Source organism: Falco rusticolus, chromosome 8 (assembly GCF_015220075.1).
Source record: "Falco rusticolus isolate bFalRus1 chromosome 8, bFalRus1.pri, whole genome shotgun sequence".
Taxonomy (NCBI): domain Eukaryota; kingdom Metazoa; phylum Chordata; class Aves; order Falconiformes; family Falconidae; genus Falco; species Falco rusticolus.
The window spans coordinates 37329587-37351599 of NC_051194.1; the positions used below are offsets into that span (position 1 = coordinate 37329587).

Here is a 22013-nt window from a genome sequence, read left to right on the forward strand (position 1 = left end):
AGTACAAGGTCACAAGCGAAATCTGGGCCCTCTTCCATTTTTTGCATTGCTTCCCTTTCAAAGGCTCCAGGTAAGAGGCAGCATACAAAATACTTCTGCTGGGACGTGATTTAGTTTGGACCAATCTGTTACACTATCACATCTTAGTTTCAGCTTCTTCTGTGTGATCTTCTGTTTCTCAGCTGCCGTGTGCAGGGTCAGGCAAGTTTTCCATTTTTTATCAACTCTCCCACTGCCCTAACAAACAAGTCTGAAGAAGGTCCCATAGCGTCCTTGTGTATGGACTTCTTTTCTCAGGTCTTTCTAAAGTGGTTTATAAAATGTTTTACATTGTTATTCCCTGTTGATGTATCTTTCATTGAAAATGAGATTGTGGTGTCATTTTGGACCTTAAATGTGACATTGATGGTGATGGACAGTAGCTCTTTGTCCTGGCTATGCAATGAGGGGATGGGAGCTTTGCAATATGATTCAGGGCAGCTGAATCAGGACCTGTAATATCACACTGAATAATTTAGCAGTTGTTACTGACCTTGATCTTTTCACAAATTCTCCTCTAACATCCATGACTACGTGTGAAAAAGTAAATGCCTTTTATCTCCTTTTTTTTGATTTTTCACTTTAAAAGCTCACCTGATCCAGCCGCCCTCTCTAATCAGCTAAAAAGCCTTCATCCCAGTAGTTCATTATTATTTTCCCCTTCATTTTTGGAAGCTGTTTCTATCCTCCAAAGCTCAGAAAGCAGCAGTGCTCACCTGGGATATACTGAATGTTACATAAAGTGCAGCTCTTAGGAGCCCGAGAAGCCAAACATGCTGGTGAGGGAAAAGGAGGGATGATCTTAAACTGGACTCTGGGTCCAGCTGGAAGGACTATCAACTTCACTGTGAGTTGTGTAGAGGTGGCAAAATTCCCCTGCTGCAGGAAATTTACACCTTATTCTAAGCTCGCTATTAAGTGGTTTTACAGTAGCTTGCAGGACAACAGAGCTGACCTTACTGAGGCAGGACTTGGAAGACTGAAGGGAGCAGATGCATCCACGCTATGTAGTGATGGAGAACTGCCCCATGTCCTCTCTCACTAACTCTGGACCTGCGAGCAGTCTTCCAGCATTAATACAGCTGAATACAGGAGCCAGGCAGGACTGCCCATTCGCCTTGTTGAACAGCCAGACTGCTTCTGGGGTCAGAGGTGCCTCTGAATAACGTGTCAGCGCACCACGCACATGCAGCAGCTTGTGCAGGTGTACCATGGGCTTTTCTGACATGGCGCTGCATCATGATGTGCACGCAAGTGTTGCTTCTGCAAACACTGAAACTGGTCCTAGAGCTAAAACAGTGTGAACACATCCTTAGTGACAGTCAGGCAGTCCCTGCTGTTCAGCACAGGAAACATTTGCCTGCAGCCTTCTACAGAACGTAGTCATACTTGGAATGGTTTGAACTCGCGCTAACAGAAGAGCTGAAATGGAAAGGGACAAAAGGCTTTTTTGTGATGATTTTCAGAACAGGAAATAAATGAAGGACCCTTTGCTCAAGGTTGTGGTGTTGTCAGTGTTCTTTTTCTCCTTGGAGACAGTAACTAAGTAGCCCCTGAAAGCTTTTTAACTCTATGGTACCACTGTTCCCTGTATTTTGGTTGCTGATTCATAAAAAGAGCTTGAAAAGTTCAGAGATTTTTTTTTTCTCCCTGCTACTTAATTCCCAGAAAAGTAAGCTTGAAAGCATTTTATCAGAATTGGTTCTTTTAAATTATATATATGTGTGCATATGCATTTTTATCCCTGTAGTCATTTGTGAAAGGATTAAAATTCATATTGGATTCCTTGTTTTCTTGTGCATTTGATTTGTTATGGTAATGTTATTTATCAGAAGTCACAATGCTATTTTGATACAAAGACTGAAAGAGAAGTTTGGCATTCATTTTTATATGAATTATATTTATTTCCTCAAATATGTTAGAACACCAAAGTAAAAATATTTTTTACGTATAATCATTTACAATATATCTTTGCTTGTATTGCCTATAAATTATAATGAGTCTGGGCCTTTAACTGTTTGAAATTAAGTAGTAATTCTCACAGTTGTCACTGTCTTCTGCATTGTCTGTTGCATCTTGATGAAAAGGAGTAGTAAGATCCACCAATATTAGTTTAATAGAACAGTGTAAGACCTGCATGCCCTCTGGTGGAAGCGATCCTTAGCCGACTAGTGTAGATCAGCTTTTGTGGCAGTGCTAAATGCCTGACCTGCAGACAGACACACTCTCCTTTGATATAGTTAGTTACTCAATTAAATTATGGTCTCCATAGCAGACTTTGTTAGCTAGTAGGAAGGAAAACTCTTCTAGTGCATTTTTTTTTCCACACTTCATTACAGTTTGAACTTTTTCATTTCTCTTCAACCTCTTTCTTGACTTTTTAGCCTTCTTACTCCACTGTAATAAAAAGAAAACGAGTTATATATTGTGTAAAGGTATTGAACAGTATCTCATTATTGACACAGGTTTTATACGTAGGATTTTGCTCTGCTTTTAAGGAAGTTTACAGGTCCGATACAAGCTGAGTAAGGATGGGCTCCTCATTTTCACCATTGACTCTGGAAATTTTGCCAACCGAGAGATGCACCATTTGAAGATTAACAGAGAAGGCAGAGAGCTCACCATTCAGGTATGCCATGGCTTATGTTGGGTGTTAAATAATACTTCACGCAACAAAGAGACCCACTAATTTCAATACCTGATTGTCACCTGAGGCAAAGGTTTCACATTGGTCTGGTGCAACCAAAGCTGGTCCAGCAGCTGGTCCAGGGCTGCAGCTAAAACCAAAGCTCCACCCAGACCAGCTTCAAAGCGTGCCCAGCTGTGTTGTTTTCCACTGAGTGATCCTTCCTTTGTCTCTGACAATCAGTGAATTAGGAAACACCGCTGGCCAGAAGTTCTTCTGGACCACTGGCATGGTTCTGGAGCTTAGGCCTGCCTGTGTGAGCTATAGTCCCAGAGGAAGCACACAGTATGGATCATTAAAAAGCTGTCAAAGAGAGAAAAACAGCTGGGGAATGAGCACCTGGGAATGTAATTTCATTTAGGGGTATGTGCCCCGAGTGAGAACATGACCCCAGCTGCCTTATCCTCTCACAGAGAAGGAAAAGCTGAGGGAGCGCAGGGTGCAGCCACCATGTGCGTGACGATACCCTGTCCCTTTGCTAGAAGCAAGCCATGCTGACTGTGACAGCCTCACGAGAGACAAGCACCCTCCTCTGTCTTGTTTCCCTGCATCGCCTATTTTTCCAAGGCGGGGAGAAGAGGACCATCTTACTGCTCCTTTTGAGGCTAATTATAGCAGTTCATATTACAAAACAAATCGCTAGATCTGGACAGCAGCCATTTAACAGGGAAGGGTGGCAGAATCTACAGAGAAGCCATGTGTTAAGGAATAGAGTGAGGAGACAGAAACACAGGGAGCGTCACAGTTTTTCTTTACAGTTTCCATGTCTCAGTGGTAAAATGCTAACACAGTAGGCACGCAACTAGGGTGGGTAGGCCTGATTATCTAGGAAGGAGGCTTATGCTAAAAGCCAGGGTTTTCCTCAAGTACCACTCATCTATTGTCTGCTGCACTGTGTTTTTCTTCTATGCAGAACTAATTCTTCACAATACAGTTCTAGAGAGGCCTCCTTTGAGTGTATTCTGAAGTGACTAGACATGGATTTCGGGAAGCAGGGGGGGTTCAGTGTCAAATATTTTAAGCTTTTCTGCAAGGGAAGTTTCTTCGAAGCCCTTTATATGACTATTCTGGTTTATCTTGCAGCTTCTCATGATAAAATCAAAGCACATTCACTTTGCTATCTTTAGAAACTGAATCACACTTGGGGGCAGAATTAACTGATTTGCAGCTGAGAGCCTTCCAGAAGTTTGCAGTACAGAGAGATCTAGGGGTGTCTGCATGCTGTTGTAATGAACTAATTTTATTGACCTCTTCCAGGTTGACCAAGTTCTCAAACTCAAACACAACTTTTCTGAGATTGATTTTAAGGCCATTAAATCACTCACACTGGGCAAGGTCACAGGTAGGTTTTACTGAAAATATTCCCGATTCATCAGTTGTTATAGTACTGGAGTTAACCTGTGCTGTGTGTTGGATTTTTAGTAAGATTGGGGTTTTGTTTGACTGGTTTAGCGGGAAAAGCTGGCCTGAGCATCCTGGTACTCCTGTTGGTATATCTCATCAATGCAAAAATTTGGCAGCTTTACTTGTTTGCACTGATAGCAATATTAACTTCTGCTATTGCTCCCTCCAGTAAAGTGATTCATACTGCCCATGTGGCTGCACAGGGTGGCTTCTTGGCTAATGATATTATTTTGCTGACTACAGCTTGCTCCTCTCAAACCATCCCTGTTTCCTAACAATAAGAACAGCACTGTGAGCCTTCATCCTTTCTATCCTTTTTTTCACTCCCAGTCCTTTTCCATTTGAGTTCTACAAGGAATATTTATATTACATCTAGCACCAAGGCCACAGTTCTGCATATTCTATGCACGGAACTTCTTGATTTTTACCCCTCCACACTACAAAGCCATTACAAGACCAGAAAAACTCTACCTGAAATTTTGAAAGTAGAACTCCTCTATTTTGCTGTCAGATACGTTATATTACTTTATGTAAGAGTATTCTTTATTCCCAGTAACATTCTAAAAGCTTCCTTGGTTATAGGTATTTTAGTCGTTTGTTAGAATTGGACCTCCATATCAAGCCTGACATCTGTTTCACTATTACAATTTCATATGTTTTATCAGTAGCACCCAAGGTCTACAGGACTGGTAGTCGGACAGGAATTGTAGACATCCTCTAGTGTCTACTTGTGTGATATAATTGTATATACAGATATTAGTGCATTCTGCATCATGTTTTTCTAAGTAAATTAAGGGCAGGAACTGATTTTCCCCTTAATTATATTTAATGTTTGTTCAGAATGCAGCAGTCTTCCAAGACTTTATGAACAGGTCTGGAGACCTGACACTTTTCAACCCAAGTCAGAGCTAAGCTAAAAATCTCATTTTGTCAACAGTCAGTTATAGTGCCCAAAATTAGCTAAAACAGGGGTCCTCAAACTTTTTAACCAGGGGGTCGGCTTGCGGATGAAGTGGCAGGCAGTCATCTGCGGCTGCTTGGTTTCCCCCCCAACCCCCAGCGGGGGGGGGGTCTGTAAATACCGGGGGCCAGATTGAGGACCCTGGGGGGCCGTATCCGGCCTGCGGGCTGTAGTTTGAGGACCTCTGATCTAAAAGAATATTGTTCATCATGGCTTCTACTTAAAGCTCCAGCTATAGATACCAAACCAATAAGCCAAGGTTTTTCTAACCAGCAAGATGGAACATAGAAAGACCTTCAAACATGTAGTCAGCAAACTGATCAGGTGCAGCTCAGCATCATGGAGATAAAGTAGATTTGGTCACAAAAATCTGATCAACTTTACAACTACAATGTTATTGCAAAGCCAAAAAAGCTCGGATGTATCTCCAGAAGTCTGACGTTCAGTTCCACTGAACATCATGGACTTGTCTCCAGACAGCTTTTAATGGATATATCCCTCTGTTTTTTCTCTCTTGCCTCAAAGTGTATTAGGATTTTGTTTCAGTAATAATAATAATAATACCAGTAGTTCATGTTCTGTAATGACACTAACACCATAAACTTGGCCATCCAGGTTGCAGGTGATCTTATTGATGTACCAGGAATCACACAATGCATCCTCGTAAGTCACTTTAATTCCAGCCTAGTCCTAATTTGGCTTCTTCTTCATATGTTAAGTGAATTTCTGCAGACTTTTTCCTTTATGTCAGGATTTAATTTTCCAAGTTTTATCCTAGAGCTGCAGCTGTTCTGAGTAGAGTCCTTGTGCTCCCACAGAACCACAAATCCCCCTGAGTCTTCTCTCCATGATGAACAGTCCCAGCTCTATCAAGCCTCTCCTCATATGAAAGGTGCTCCAGTCCCTTAATTATCTTTGCAGCTCTTCACTGGACTCATTCCAGTAAGTCCATGCCTGTCTTCTGCTGAGAAGCCCAGAACTGGACCCAGCAGTCCAGCGGTGTTTCACTCACGCAGAGTAGGGGGTAAGGGTCACTTTGTCTGCTGGCAGTGCTCTTCCCAATGCAACCCTTGATACCAGGATGTCGTTGACTGCCTTTGCTGCAAGGACACATTTCTGGCTCATGTTCAGCTTGCTGTCCACCAGGACCCCCATGTCTTTCTCAGCAAAGCTGCTTTCCAGCTGGTCAGCCCCAAACAGTGTCAGTGAATGGGGTTATTAACCTAAGTGCAGATCTTTGCATTTACTTTGTTCAACTTCATGAGGTTCCTGTTTCCCAATTTCTCCAGCCTGCCAATGTCTCTCTGAATGGTGGCACAATCATCTGGTCTACCAACTGCTCTCCCCAGTTTTGTATCATCTCCGAACTTACCCAGGTTTTGCACTGCCCCATACTGGCAAAAAAAAACCCACCAAACCCAAATCCATACAGCTACAAACCAAGAGTATTGCCTTTTTGTATTAAAAGGAAAGCTGGGCCTTGTCATCTTAGGAACGTAGAACTTAGATAAATATGTCCATATAGAATTTATATTATTATATAAATAAAATTTCAACTATACTATCTTTTAATAATGACTCACCAGAAGGTGAATACTGGTGACCTAAACCAATATCCTGCAAGTTCTTCCTTGTCATTGTTCACCCCCTCAGCAAAGCATAGTCTTCCAGAGGTATGTGATGTTTTGAAATAGTCCTAGACTTCCTGTAGTGTTTGGTTTGGATGCCGCTAGGATTTAGGTACCTAAAGGCATTCGTTAGGAACATTTCAGTGTCCGCTGAGATAGAACCATATAAAAAAATGTTCTTCGTGTCCTACATACACATGCTATAGTCTTCTGAAAAACTGTCTCTCTTCTGCTTCCCTGTCACATCACTACTCATTTGCCTGCTCTAACGGCCTGATCCTGGCTGCTTAACCAGATGATTATACCACCTCCTTTCTTGACTACGCCATTCATTTCCCACTGGCTGATAAATCTCCAAGAGAGCTTCCAGCAAGACATCATAAAAGCTTGAAACCTCTTCCTCACCAGATTTTCTTATGATAATCATTGTAACACAGCTGGAACTTTCGAAAAGTGCACTTTTCTACAGTCACCAGTTTTCAAATAATAGTGCTTCCCGCCTCCTACCCCTCCCCCCCAGCCCCATTACACTTTTTTATTTTTGGTCAGAAGCTACTTAAACACTAATACTTCTTCCTGCTTTTCAAATCTGCTGTATTTTCCAATGGCTGCCCTATACCCAACTCTGAATTCCAGGGAAAAAAAACCTCCATTTAAGGCAGAGGAGGCTTACCTGGAATTCAAAACACAGGGACGCACACTCTGCTACAGACTGCTTGAATGACCTTGGGCAAGCCATTTATGTGCAGATATAAAGGTAAGCAGGCATTTTATTCCCCCTGGAACCAGTCTGAGCTTTACTATCTCTGTTCTCTATCAGTAAAGCATGGATAATAGAGCTTCCCTACATCAGAGGGGTGCTAGGAGGATAAAAGCATTAAAGGCTGTGAGCTGTTGAGATCCACAGTAATGGGGCCATATAGCTGCCTTAGAAAGATCAATCTAAATATAAGTGTGGCTTTGAAGACAAGGGAGTAAAAAGAAGCAGCATTCAAGTAACCAACAGACATTTGTTGGATTCATCCTCACAGCAGCCAACAGTAATAGAAAACTATTATTATCCTGTAGTTTGTTGTCATTTTTACTTCACAAATGTAGAGGCAAGACACAAAAGGACCTGTCCAAAGCTCATCAGTATCAATGGGAATTTTTCCACGGACTTTAGTGAGTACTGGATTCAGGCCCCAAGTGGGTGATAGAGTTTATGGCAAAGCCTCAGTGAAATCTTAACCAGAGTCCCAGTTCATTTACTTTAAGTACTCCTTGAAGAGATCGTACTGCTGTATTTAACCACATGAGCTCTATTGGCTATCTGACCTAGCTGTGAAGCTGGCTGTACTTTGAGCAAGGGATTGAACTCCATAACCTTCAGAGGTGTCTTTCAACTTAAATTATTGTGTAATTCTCTGATCTCAGAGACATATTCACATATGTTTAGGTCTTGTCTAGGAAGAACTACTATCCCAATGGAAAATATGATTTATTTATTTTGGAGTTGACTTTAATGAATCTTTGAAAACTTCTTATTGTTCCCCCAGCACGTCTAAACCTTTCACCATTATAGTCCCTGGAAAAATAATCATTAATGCAGAGAAGTGAATCTCATTGTCTGCATATTTGCTTCTGTGCAACTCGGTGTACCAGCTGTGTAGTAATACAAGAGTAAAAGGGCAACACTGAAAAGGATTCAAGAGTATTCTGAAGAAAAAGGTTCCAAAGCTTTCTTTAACACCTATTAATATTGACCTAATTTACTTGTATCTTCAAAGTGATGAATCAGCAGACCTTCTCACACTGGCAATGTAAAGAACTGTGTAGTCTAGCACATGATCATGATATCTTTTATCTCTAAAACCCTGAGCTAAAACACACTCAAGTTGTAGGAGTCTTTCCACTGAAGCATTCAGCTTTGATATAAAGTGTATGTAGAAGAAAATTTCTCTAAAGTCATTTAATTAAAATCATTATGTAGGTTCAGTACAATCCTTATGATTTCTACAATAGCTTTTCTTATTAAAATTTCACAAGAAGAAAATGCAATCTATACACTAAACAATTCATTCAAGAGTGATATTATGTTGGGGGAGATGATAACAGGATAATTAAATCAGAAGGGGTAAGTTGGCATTAATTCTTAGATACAAAAGCTTCCCTAAGAAACACCTCTTTCTAGAGAGTTTTTATGGAAAAGACTTAAGTTCGGGGTTTTTTTGGTGGAATGTCATTCCCTTTTTTAAGCTCACAAGATCACACAATTTGCTTGAGAAATTTAAAGACGCAGTCTCAGAATATTGTGGTCTAGCATTTTAAACAATACACCAATGGGTGTAAGAGATACTGGCTGGACTCTTCTGGTCACTGCAAAACTCTTTGCTGCACTCTTCTTACCCTAAATACCTATTTTTTAGCAGGACCATACCTCAGAAAAACATCTCTTGGGTGCATGATGGGGCACTTTCAAAAGTTTTTCCTCCAAGTAGCTTAGTAAAACATTAAGAAAATGGAAATGGCCACTTTAGGATGAAAGTGGAAGACATTTGGGACCAAGATGGCAGTAGTTAAAATAAGGAAAGTTTTGCAACCCCAGGCACTTTAAACAATCCAAGCTCTAAGCCAATAATGCCATCATGTCTATCAAAAGGAGACCAAATCTTTTCAGACTTTTTGCGCAGCAATATCATTTACCATATGATCATAACACCATGCTTACATCCCCATTTTCTTGATAATAATACTGTGTCCAAGGTCATCTACTTCTATCCAGGAATTCTATTTTTAGTCTGAATTCTTGCTACTTGAATAGATTTTAGCTGTCTGCTCCTGAGAAAAGCATGTATTCTTTTGCACATTCTCTCTCCATATTCTTGCATATTTTCTTCTTTTTATAGATTATATTTTGAGCCCCTGCAAAATCACATAGGGCTGCCTGTGTTGTGACAGATTAGGATTTAAATGTCAAAAACTGTGACATGTAAAAAATTTTACAATACAACTCCAAGCAGTGCTTCATTTTTGATGACAAGCTGTCTTAAGAAAACATACTAAATGAACGCCTGAAATTATCTCTGCTAAGCCTAATGAAACAAAAATTCTCAAATGTTCCACTTGGCACAAAGTGTTCAGTTGCTGGCAAGCAAATCCTGGTCCATTCTGCTCATTCCGGGGAAAACTTGTGAGAAAAAGTACTTTTACTTTGCTCTTGCTGTCCTTTGCTTTTTTGGAAGTGTCTTGGAGGTGGATTGAATGCCTGAAGCCTGTCTCCTGTTCAAACTCATCCTTTTCTTAAGCAAGAGCTTAAGAAAGGTTCTAACCAGGAAAAAAAAATCTGTGTTTTTCACTCCACTGTCTTTGTGGCAAGCTCCACCAGGAAATGAGATTATTCCAAAGATGCCTTTTTGTGGGTTCTTCTCTAATCAAAGGGATGCTTTCTGCCCTTTCTAAATTAATGGTTAGGATCAGCAAAGTTTACTGAGGTTGTTGAAGGACATAGCAGCACATTTTTCAAGGTAACTACACAGTACCTGCTAGTCAACTTTTCTGAGACAGGTGCAGTGTGGAGACTACAGGTCTTTAACTTCAAGGTCATGGGCTCAAATCTAGCTATAACATCCAAGAAGTAATCTTGCCTGTGCTGTTTAGCACCTTGTCAAAATGAAATGAAGGATAAACATTAACTCCCACAAAAATCATCTCTCTCAGATTCAAAAAAAGAACCAGTGCTTCAGTTTACAGAGTGAATTACCCTTTGCCTTCTACCAGCAATTCACTTAGAATAATTAATTAATTAGGGCATAGACATTTAAAACAGGCTGTGTCTGCTCTCACTGATGTTAAAAATAATTTTTGATTAAGGAAATCCATGATGGACCTTCCTGGATGTAAATGAGTACACAAGTAAACTTCAGGCTCAGATTTAAGTTTCGGAGTGACATGAAATTTTTGTTTATAAGAACAAAAAGATATTGAATAATGTTTATAGTCCCATTTTCCACAGTGGTATCTTTAGAAAGAAGGTCTTTTGAGCTACTCTCCCTGCATGCAAAGAATGCTTCTGATTTCCCTTTGATTCCAGTTATCTGTCATATTAGTTATCGTTTACTGTATCAATTTGCTGATACATTGCTGAGCAGCTTAATGCTGGGTCCTTGAGAATTTCAGCAGAGTTCTATTTATGGTGAAAATTAATTCTCCATTACTGAGGTATTGAGACTTAAAATTGCTCTATTTAAGATCTTAAAACAAGTGTGCTGTATATGGCACAGGTGCACAAAGAAACAGCAGTGGAACAGGATATCTGTTTTCGTGAATAGGAATGAATCAGCAGATAAATTATGTTGATACAATCAATAAAGCTTATAAAATAGAACTACATGTTAGGCTTAATCCTCATTAACATGGAAAGCGATTGCAAGTACATGGAAAATAGGAAAGCAAAACTGACACAAAGCTTACTGAGCTGTGACATTGGAGACAGCTTCTAGGGAGCAGCTAGAAGGCCCAGCAAGAAGCCAGGCCAACTTATGCACAACTCGGCAGACAAAGCTTAAAAATTATTTCCTAAAAACATTGGTAAAATTAACTTATGGGGAATTAATAGTTAAATTACTCAAAAGCCAAAAAAGATTGCGGCCTTGGCCCCATATAGAAATCATCCAAAGTAATTTGGTCTCCAGTACCAAGAACAGAAATGCAATGCTAAAATATCAGAAGATCAAACCAAGTCATCAGCACCAATTCAGTGTGATTTTCCAGGCCATTCAAATGCATGGAAAGATTTACGGTGTAATGAGGTCAGAGGAAGGCCACTGATGTTACATATGACCTTGTTTCAACATAGATCTTGGAACTTCACGGAGTTGTGTCTCTTACTGAGCACTGTGTCATGTAGTGAAAATATCTTTCGGAAAAATATTTTATCATGATTTAAAGACTTCAAGACACAGAATGGCCTTTAATAAGCTTTTCACAGAGGTAACCATGTCGTAACTACAGATTTATACCATCCATTCAGGAATTCAGAGGGCAGCACAAGTTGTTCACTTCCAAGTTACGCCAGTCTCTTGTTGAGAACAGTGAAAGCCCCACTTCTGAAAGACAGAAGGCATGCACCTAAAGCCATATTATAAAGCAAACTGTAGCTGTGCGCATGGGATTTTTTCCAGAGGACTCTGAAGTTGGTTTTGGTTTGTTCTTTGTTTTCTTTTCTTTTTTTTTTTTTCAAATTTCAAAGCCTTTCAATAACAAATCTCCTAGGTCTCATTCATGCAAAGCTTACTTTGACAAAAGACTCCTGGAATTGGCCCTTAATTTGACTTTTTGAAAAAGCCACCAAAAATGCTGTATCTTAGATTTTTCAGACTACTGTACCATGAAAAAGGAATTCATTATTTCTTAGGCTTTACCTTCTGTACATTGGGGCAGAACAGAGCAATTTAGATTGCCTGATGTCTAAAAGATACCAACAAATCCACCTTTTGTGACAGAGCTAAAAAAAAAAAAAAAAGGAAAAGCTGAGAGTAGAAATGTTTACAACGGGTTTTATAAATTCAACAAAGATGGCAAATACTGTAAATCAGTCTTTTAGTTTTATATAACCCTTCTTGCAGAAACTTGGAAACAATTCTTTGTCTGTTTTATAACACCCCTACCAAATCTCATTAAAAACCTGAATGCAGTGAATCTCTACACGCTCTGAGAAGAGTAAATGTGAACCGCTGCAAGGCTACAGGTTTTTTCAGTGGCAAAGCCTCGCTGTTTCCCTTCCAATCTCTCTCTCTTGCAGTTACTCACGGCCCAGAGGCTGTCCCCATGACAACTCTGCAGAGTGAGTATTTCTCCTGTAAGACCCCTTGCAGAGCAAGCTCACACCATAGCTTGCTTTGCTGAGAAGCAGCCAAACTCTTCCACGTTATACTTCCATGAAGACATTCAAACAAGATTAGAAATCTTTCTTGGCTAATTCCGTCTGATTGCATGACAGAATGGTCACAGATCTTGAGCATCACAAAAATGTGTGATTTGGGCTACTTTTGAGGCTTCTCTGTGTTTTCTTATACATAGAAAGAGTTTCTGTAATTTAGGTAGCAATGTCAGTTGTAGAAGGTCTGCTTTTTTCTGAAATCTTTTTGGCTAAGAGCTTGTAGAATCATTGTATTTGAGTGATGGTGGAAAAATTTGACCTTATTTTGAAGTTTACTATCTTACTTTTCAAGCTTTGGAAAAAAACAACTTAAAAAGCTGGGAATCCTTATTGTCCAATGTCATCAGACATATTTCTAAAACCTTTAATGCTAGAAGCTTTTTTCATTAACAGATAATTTTTAAGACTTTGAATAAGTTTTGGTAATATATATGTGTGCATTTGTGTTTGGGTTTTTTTTTCTTGTTTGATTGACCTCGATATAAGGTGCATCATGTTGTAGTCCTCTGAGCAGTATGAATTTCAGTTTCTGAAAAGTAAATAAATGACAGCTTGGAGGAAAGAGAAGATGGCTTCACCATCCTTCACTGATTTTCCCAAACAATCTTTGATATTAAAACTTTAGGAACTAAATTAAAAAAACTTACCTTTTAATTTGCTTTCTGTTTGTGTAATTTATATGAGCACAGACCAACAGATAAATTAATTGTGTTATCTCACTTTAGACTGGAAAAGAGCATGGAGATACCAGTTTTGGTTTTGATTTAGTAAAGGAGAGGTATAGTTTTGCTTTTTATTTTATTAGTGGAATAGGGCTAGCAAAGTGAGAGCCTGGCTTATAACTAGGAGGATTCCTAGAAGCTCTGGTTTTAAAATGTAGTAACGTGATTAGGTACATCAACAAAGTAAGGTGAAAAATGAACTCTTCAAGAAGGGTGGAAGCCTGTATTAGCAAGCGATTCAATATTTGGCCATATGAAGCATTGTATAATAGACAACAGAGAGCAGGCTCCTTCGTTAAAAGAGTGGAGGAGATAGAATGCCTTGAAGATATGGTCCATATCTGTGAAACTGACATTTTTAATGGGTGCAGAAACAGAGCATCATCCCCAGGATTCTGTGATATTCAGTGTTGCTGGTTTTACTGTTTATTGTTATTATTGTTATTGCCATAGTTAGCACCAATGATGTGCTAGATATTGTCCAGATACTAGAGGAAATGGATGAGGAAAGAAGCACGATGCAGGCTTTTATGTCGGAGCCAACTTGGTTCGAAGTAAGTAGTGTTGTAGAGGAAGGATGGGAACCTCATGGTTCAGGCCAGGGACAACTTGTCTGCTGAAATAAAACCTGAACAATTGAGATTGCATGAGGAGAAGTAAAAGGGGTGGGTAAGGCAAAAAAAGGATACATTTTTTTAATGCCTTCCTAAAATAGATAATTCCTGGAGTGTTTTTCTGTTGTACTGCAGATAGTTTGTCACTGGATCCTGAAGTCGCAAAGGCAAATGCCTATGGTTTCACTGGCTGCCTGTCCTCTGTTCAGTACAACCACATTGCTCCCCTGAAAGCTGCCTTACGCCATCCCAGCATTGCTCCAGTCACTGTCAAAGGCTCCTTGACTGAATCCAGCTGTTCGTCCATAATGGAAGCTGATGTGAACACGGTAACCACGATATATTCCTCATCAGGTATGTCCTGCCTAGAGGGGAATGGGGAATTTAAAGGATATTGTAGAGTGAGGTTTCCTTCCTTTTTGCTGTAATGCAATTGTGATAGTATTAGTGTTGGATTTGGAAGTTGCCTTTTCTCTCAATTAGGCATGTTGAGGATGGGCATTAGGATTAGCCAAGGCCACTTCAAAAGTCCTTGTAGTGAACCAAAGTTTTCAGACTAAGTTCCTAGATCACGTAAAACATGCCTAGAACAAACAAAAAGGTCCCAAAGCCATAGTGAAACAGCATTGGAAGTATGGTTATGCACCTGGTTTGCTGTTCCTGTCCACTCCAGATAGCTCCAGTGTGCAGATCTCAAAGAAGCACATACATGTTGCACAGAATCTGTATTGTAGTGGTGATGAAGCAACAGGAGTCATACAATAAAGAAGTCAATTTTTTTTCCCACCCTAGCAGAAACAAACAAAAATTCCTTGTACAAACCCCTCGACACATGTGTGTGACTTCTATTGAATGCTTGTACTTTATTCTCTCAAGCTAAAGAGAAGGAGCACTACTTGAGCAGTACCAGTAACATGATGCCAATAGTTCGTTTATCTTTTGCAATTCTGAAACTGTCCTCTGGGAATCTTAAGTATTTTGCATATGTGAATTTGTATGCAGAGAAGGAAACTCAGAGCAGCTGGAACTGTTGTCACCAGGAACAGGGGCAATCAAGTTGCTGCTTTAGTCACCAGTGGATGTGGCAGAATTCTTAATGACCAGAAAGGGGTACAAATTAAGGGCTATTTTTTGCCCCTTGACCTATGAAGCCACTTTCTTTTTTTCTGATTACTAATAAAACTCTAGTTTAGATCATAATATGATTCCTTTGACATTTGCACTTGCATCAAATCCCCATTTCCTGCAGCTTCTGCCTAAGATATTCAGCAGAAAACAAATGATGCTATTAGCATTCTGCATAGGGAAAAAGGCTGCTGATTACTCTGTGGAGAATGGCTGCCAGTGCTTCTCCCCAGCCCCCAGCTTTCTTCTCACCGCCCAGAGTTGTCTAAGGTACCTGCTCTGACGCACAGAAGAAATGTGTCTTGTAAATACCAAATGGGCAATGATACTGAAAATATGAACTCCTTGCCCTGTGATCTGTCACCTTGATGATCTAATTTTTCTAAAGAGTTTAGAAAGCGGTAAAACCTGAGGCTCAGAACTGCAGGACAGAACCCAGAGCAGAATGTAGCATCTTTGGACTTTAATGTTTAAAGCTTACAATCAGTTGCACTCTATTGTCAAGATTAAACACTGTTACATCAGAAAGTCAGAATTATTATAAAAGCTTATTCCTGTCTTTGCCACTCTGTGCTTTAAAATATGATTTCCTCTCAATACGTTAAATTAACTGATACTACTGCCTCACTATTCACACTGGATTTCATTAAAGCCTGAATAAGATCTTTAGAACAAGTTACTTCTGAAGACTTCATGTCTTTATATGCTAAAGTAGGAGCACTGGGCGGTATATTCTTGTTAAAAAAAAATCCAATTTTTAGCAAATTATACTTTGTATTGATGTACTTGAGATTTACATTTTTGCATGGAATATACATTTTAAGAAATAAAAAGAAGACAGAATTAAGGATTAACTTTCAGATTTACTGCTCATATCTCAATTAATCCCGATTTCTCATTATTGAGTGTCTGAGAAGAAAACTATAACTTTGAGGTTAACTGTGTAAGTCTGTGTCGATTTTCTAATGTATAGATACAACAAAAAACTCTAAACATCCTGATACACAAATATGAAATTGTTGCTTGTTTCAATAAAAAACATCTTGTACAGTGAAGTACCAAAATGTACTACAGCTACCAAGGCAAGGATATTAAATTACAACAAACCTTAGAAGACTGAATTTCTCAGTTAGGCTTTCACCTCTTGCATTGGAAAGACTAGTTTGGCAAGGCAGTATAATATATAGCAAAGTCATCCATAAGTCTCATGTACATCCTCTGTGCGATAGCCTGGAGACTTGTAAAGGAGAGAAACACAGATAGGAATCTCATCAAAGGAGAGGGTAAGCTGAAAGAAAAAAAAAAAAAAAAGTGAAGGTGCAGAAAAGCTGGATTCTGCTAGCAGTAGAAAACACAGCATTTCCGAAACAGCAAGGAGTACAGTAAGTACACTGGGTGTAGTGGCCCGTAGTACAGTGGGCTGGAGCTCCACCGGCTTCAGGGAGAGCTTGACCTCTCAGGTTTGGGTCTGAATTTGAAACTACCAGCGTATAGATTGTTTAGACATATGTTTCGACAGTAGTCATGTATAGATTGGGTACAAGAAAGCTGCAACATCAAGATGCTTTTAATATAGGAATTAATTTCTGACCACTCCCTGTTTTGAATCCAATTTGAGCACTACGTTTCTGCAGTGGGGAGAAAAACACGCCTTCCAAGAAGCTGTCCCAAGCAGAGGCTGCTTCTTTTAATGGGATTGAATTTGACTGCTATATATGCATCTACAAACATAGGTCAGGTCTAAATCTATTTAGCCTTGCTTTCCTTTTTCTTCTGATACTGTTTCTTAGTTATAAAAAAAAAGCCAACCAACCAAATAAACAAACAAAAAAAACCAAAACAAAAAACAACCTCCCCCCATAACAGAAAAGCTCTGACTGAGGAAAGTTCCCAAAGCTCCCAGTGAGCTATTTGGTTCAAACATCTCTCTGATTCTTCTACTGATAAACTGAGACAAGACTTTCAGATGTTAGCGTAAGCCTTTCTGTTTCCTTTTAAATATACTGTTAACAGACTTTGTTCCTGAAGATGTAGAAGAAAATTGCCCTGCAAGGTCACTTCCCCTCCCCCCCCCCCCCGGCCCCGAGAGCTTTCTGGTTTGATTCTCCAATCCTCCAAATCACATCTTTTGAAAACAGATTAGAATTCATGAGGCTAGGAGGATGCTTCTGTCTAAACCACAGAGAAAATGAATATAGTTGATACAGAAAATAAGTCCTGTTTTGTTTCACCAACTGCAGATCCTTTTGGGAAGACAGATGAAAAAGAGCCTCTCACCAATGCAGTCAGAAGCGATTCAGCAGTGATTGGAGGTAACTTCATTTTTAAAGATTGCAATTGAAGAATAATTCTGTCAAGGCAAACATCTAGGATACTTTAAATCTGGGACCCATAAAATCCAGTTCAAGTCTTTTGTAATCTAATGCAGTTCTAGTATTTGCTGTATTTATTAGCACATACCTCTATCAAGCTACTTAGATAGGGGTTTGCATTATGTATGAAGCCAATAGTGGCAGCACGGGATGTTGGATATCACCCAGAAAAAAGACATTATGGATTGTCAAGAACCCGGGTTTTCTAAAGTACAACCAAAGTCTGTCTGTATGCCTGCTAGAGCAGGAGATTTGGACAAGGTGACCTTCAGAGGTCCCTTCCAAGCTCAGCCATGCTCTGGTTCCATGTGATTCTGTGATCTAAGACCCAGCTAACAAGTAATTCTTTTACACACCACTGACGAGAGCCTCAACACCGTATTCACATATCCTGTATTTCTTGAGTTGTCTCTTTGCAAGCTGGTGGCATAGTGGAACTCACTTGGTCATATGGAAGCATTTATATACTAGGGAAAGTTGTCCCATAGATTCATGTATGGTTTTCATTTTCCTTTAACAACATGGAAGGCAATTTATCTCGGTTTTTTTCTAGGATGCCCTGTAGGGAGCTGCCTTTGATATATCTAGAAGCTATAAACCAAAGTGTACAAGGCTCATGCAAGGTTTCCAGAGATAACACAGAAGAAAATATGACAGAGCAAGAATTTGAATGAGCATACAGATCTAGTTTTTAAAAAACAAACACACTGACTCCACTTCCAGTGAAAGCAGAATTTGACTGAATTTAGAAGGTCAATTATGTCAATGCTTGCTGATTTAAGTCTTATGTAAGGTGACAAAATAGAAATAAAAACTACCAGGGAGGCTGTGATAGAGGCAGATGATTGGGTACAGACTGAGATGAACTATCCATCATATCCACTAGGTGTTGTGCATTGGTAATGTATTTTTTGAGGTATATTGGTTTGGGTTTGTTTCATTTTGGTTTTTACTTTTTCTATCCTTCCTTATTTTACCCCTCTTCAGGTGTAATTGCAGTTGTGATATTCATCATCTTTTGCATCATTGCCATCATGAGCAGATTCCTCTATCAACACAAACAAGCACATCGAAGTAGCCAGACAAAGGAGAAGGAATACCCAGAAAACCTTGAGAGCTCCCTTAAAGCTGATATTGACTTGCAAAACACAGTGACCGAGTGTAAACGGGAATATTTCATCTGATGGACAGCGCAATTTCTTCTTAATCTTACTCCCCTAACCTTCCTTCCTTTATCCCCTTCTTCCTTCCTTTTTTCTTTTTGTAATTTTTTTTTTTAACATTCATTTTTTGCTAACTTCTTTTTCATTTGGAAAAGACCGCCCTGCACAGGAAACACTGAAAACAGTCACAGTGCCTCATTCTCTGCACAAGAACCTGGCAGTCACAGTTTACTTCTGCAGTTCAAGAGACCTGTTATCCCACCCTACACAAAACAATATCCACATACACACCTAGTTTCTGCTGTAGGTTCGTGGATGTTTCAAAGTCCCTACATTTATTTATGTTTTAGTTTGGAGCCCTTTAGTTCATCACTTTTACACTAGAGCTGGACTATGTAAACTAGAGGTAAAGTAGCTGAACACATAGCTCTACAGATACTGGGACAGGATAGAGGGAAAGAATGAGACCACAACGCCTGATGTATTTTACAGGCTCATTTACAACAATCATAAAGAACTGGCCAAATTCTCAAATGATATGAATTGATAGATATCTATTGATTTCAGTAGTGTTACATTAATTTATACCAGTTGAGAAGCTGGTATGAGATAAGGAAATATAAACCTGTCCTCATTAAGCTCCTTCCCCCAACCTCCTGTTGTTTTACTGTAACTTTTAGGCTTATCAGTACTTTTCCAACAATATATGTATCAACAATAAATGTCATTCCCGTGCACCTCTTTCACCTCCATCTCATAAGGCTGGCTATGTAGACCCAAGGTACTCTAGCATAACTCTAGCTGAAGCATGGAAAATAGTAGCTTGAATCTCCAAGGGTTTTAGGAAGCTGCTAGGACTTAGGTGCTCTATATTTGTCTGAAATGTTAGAAATGCAGCATATACCTGTTCATGCCATATGGAGGATTATCTCACACTGAGGTTAAACACTGTTGCTGCTGTGGCAAAGAAAAAGTACATAGGCAAGAAAAAACAAAAATAGTTTAAACATGAGTCACACCTTCCGCCAGTTCTTCTAAAAAAAAATAATATCCAACTACTCACACCGCCCCAAAAAAAACCCCAAACACAAACAACAACAACCCAAACAAAAAAACCTGCATGAAAGTTTGATTGGTATTTCCTGCTTGTAGAAATTGGAATATTTTTGCCAAATCTAGAGAGGTCTGATGTCATGATGTCATGTCCTGATGTCATGTCTGAAAAGGTTAATATTTAATCATCCCTGTTTACAAGGAAGAGCAACAAGGAAGAGCATTAGGGAAACAGATTAAAAAATATCTCAAATACTATACTTCTAATTAATCTTCTCTCCTGTTTTTCTAAAGTCTTCTGTCCTTTCCTGATTAGGAACAATACTGAAGACTCAGACCCTGCCCATTTCACTTGTGCTGCACGGTTTCAGTGTGAGGCTGAAAAACCTTGTTTTCCCTCACAGACATCCCGTGGGTGAGAAGTGGAGAAGTCCCACCGAGGGAGGTTTCCACACCCTGCTTGTGTCCGTGTGACATGCTGCCTTCGCAGGGCTTCTGAGGACTGTAGAATTTGCTGTCAGTCTTGGAGGTTTCTGACAGGAGTTAAATCAGTCCAACAGCTAAGAAAAAGAAATAGTTATTGGAGTACTCTTAATAAGGTATAATTCAAGATAATTAATTGTGCAGCTGAATTTCTTTCTTTGCCCTCTACATCCTTCTGCAGTCATCCTGCGGTTTCCGCATGGTGAGCCTTTTTACATAGACTAAAATCAAAGAATCGCAGTATGAGTTAGTAACCCACAGCAAACTAGAGATGAAGTTACACATGCAACAGATGCTATTTTTCCAGGCAGTGCATCACAAAGGTACGTAGCTGGTTATTTTTATGATGGGAGGAGGGGACAGAGACAGACAAGGAAGAATAGATAAATGACAGTTTGGGTATGGTGTTTCTTCACTGCTTCTTTTGGAAGACTTAGAAGTAACAACCCGTGAAGAGAAAGCAATCTTGGAATGATATTGCTCTCAAGTGAAGAGGAATATGTGAGGCCAGCCCTATAACCGGAACTCTAACCAAACAATTTTATAAAACCATTTATGCTGAAATTATATTGCTGCCATTCTTCCCTGATCGTGGTCAGCAGCAGCTCTTTTGCCTCATGCTGGCTGTTTGCATGATACCTGATTACTTGAGAGTGTTTCTGCATGATGAGGTGTGTAATGATGGACTCATTAGCTGTGTTCCTTTTACGTTGCTTTATCTTTTGCAGTGAAATCCTAGCAAAGCAATTTTCCTCGCCTTCTTTCCTTCCTTCCCCCAGAAAAAGCTGCTTTGTTTGGCATGGCATGAGGGGAGGAACACATGAGTGCGTGGGCTCCTCTGCCCGTGTTTGAGTCATCTGATCTGAAATGGCCTCTGCATGAAAGATCTCTGAAGTCCTAATGTACTTAATTGGCTTTATGAAGAACGGAATAGGAAGGAATGGGAAGTCCACAGGTCTGTATTTTCCTCTTGCCAAACTAACAGATGCAAATCACCCTTCTGCTTTCCTACGTGTTAGTTCCCAGGACTAACATTTCTGTAAAGGGCAACAATAAAGCTCAAAGCAGCTCCAGCAGTGGAGTAGCTGGAAAAGGGAGATGGAGCAATGAAGCAAAGTCCTCTCATTTCTCAAGTGACTAAATTACTTTCAGTCATCTTAGGGCCTGATTCAGCAAGATGCTGAGCTTTTTCAAGGACGCTCAAGTTCCCTTCCCCAAATATAGATACTAGAGTTGCAGCAAACATTTCAGATACAGCTCAGTGGCTCAGTCCTGGGTGGAAGCCCAGACCTGGAAAAACAGTGTAAGTGGTTGGTTTGTCCATTTTTTCTTATCCTCATTTAATCTCGCCCAGACTAGTAAAACTCCTTGAAAATGCAGCTACGTCGGTATGCATCCATGAAAAGAAAGAACTGCACATCATAAATGCATGCGTGAGTATACAGAAACACATGCATCTATACTGATGGATGTAATGAGATATGAATGGTTATATGCTACAGGGCTGGACAAATGAACACATTTGTATGGACTTGCCATTTTAAAATCCTATGTTCTAAATCAGGATATCAATATTCTTATTAAAAAGTAGCTAAAAGATACCATATGAAGTACCCTAATACTCTTTTATCCCCCCCCCCCGTTTTTTTTTTGTTGTTGTTGTTATAATGCTCTCTTTAGTGAGGGAATAATCTGGTTTATTTCAGTACCAGTTAACAGCAATTAAAAATATTTTAAAAAAAAAAAAAGGAGAAAAATGCAATTACAAAAAAAAAATCTACCAGCGTTCAAATTACTTTCATTTTCTATAGTTCAAATTATAATTTTTTCCCATCTATTACAA

The 22013-nt window shown here is 39.5% G+C and overlaps 1 protein-coding gene across 1 annotated transcript in view; it reads left to right on the forward strand.

Moving 5' to 3' along the window:
- Positions 1 to 22013, forward strand: part of CNTNAP5 (contactin associated protein family member 5) — a 295991-nt gene that overhangs the window by 268085 nt on the left and 5893 nt on the right. Inside the window, exons 20-24 of the mRNA XM_037398285.1 lie at positions 2538 to 2668; positions 3983 to 4067; positions 14110 to 14328; positions 17340 to 17411; positions 18459 to 21125. Coding sequence (XP_037254182.1) covers positions 2538 to 2668; positions 3983 to 4067; positions 14110 to 14328; positions 17340 to 17411; positions 18459 to 18655 — 704 coding nt within the window. The 3' untranslated portion in view covers positions 18656 to 21125. The remainder of the gene's footprint in view (positions 1 to 2537; positions 2669 to 3982; positions 4068 to 14109; positions 14329 to 17339; positions 17412 to 18458; positions 21126 to 22013) is intronic.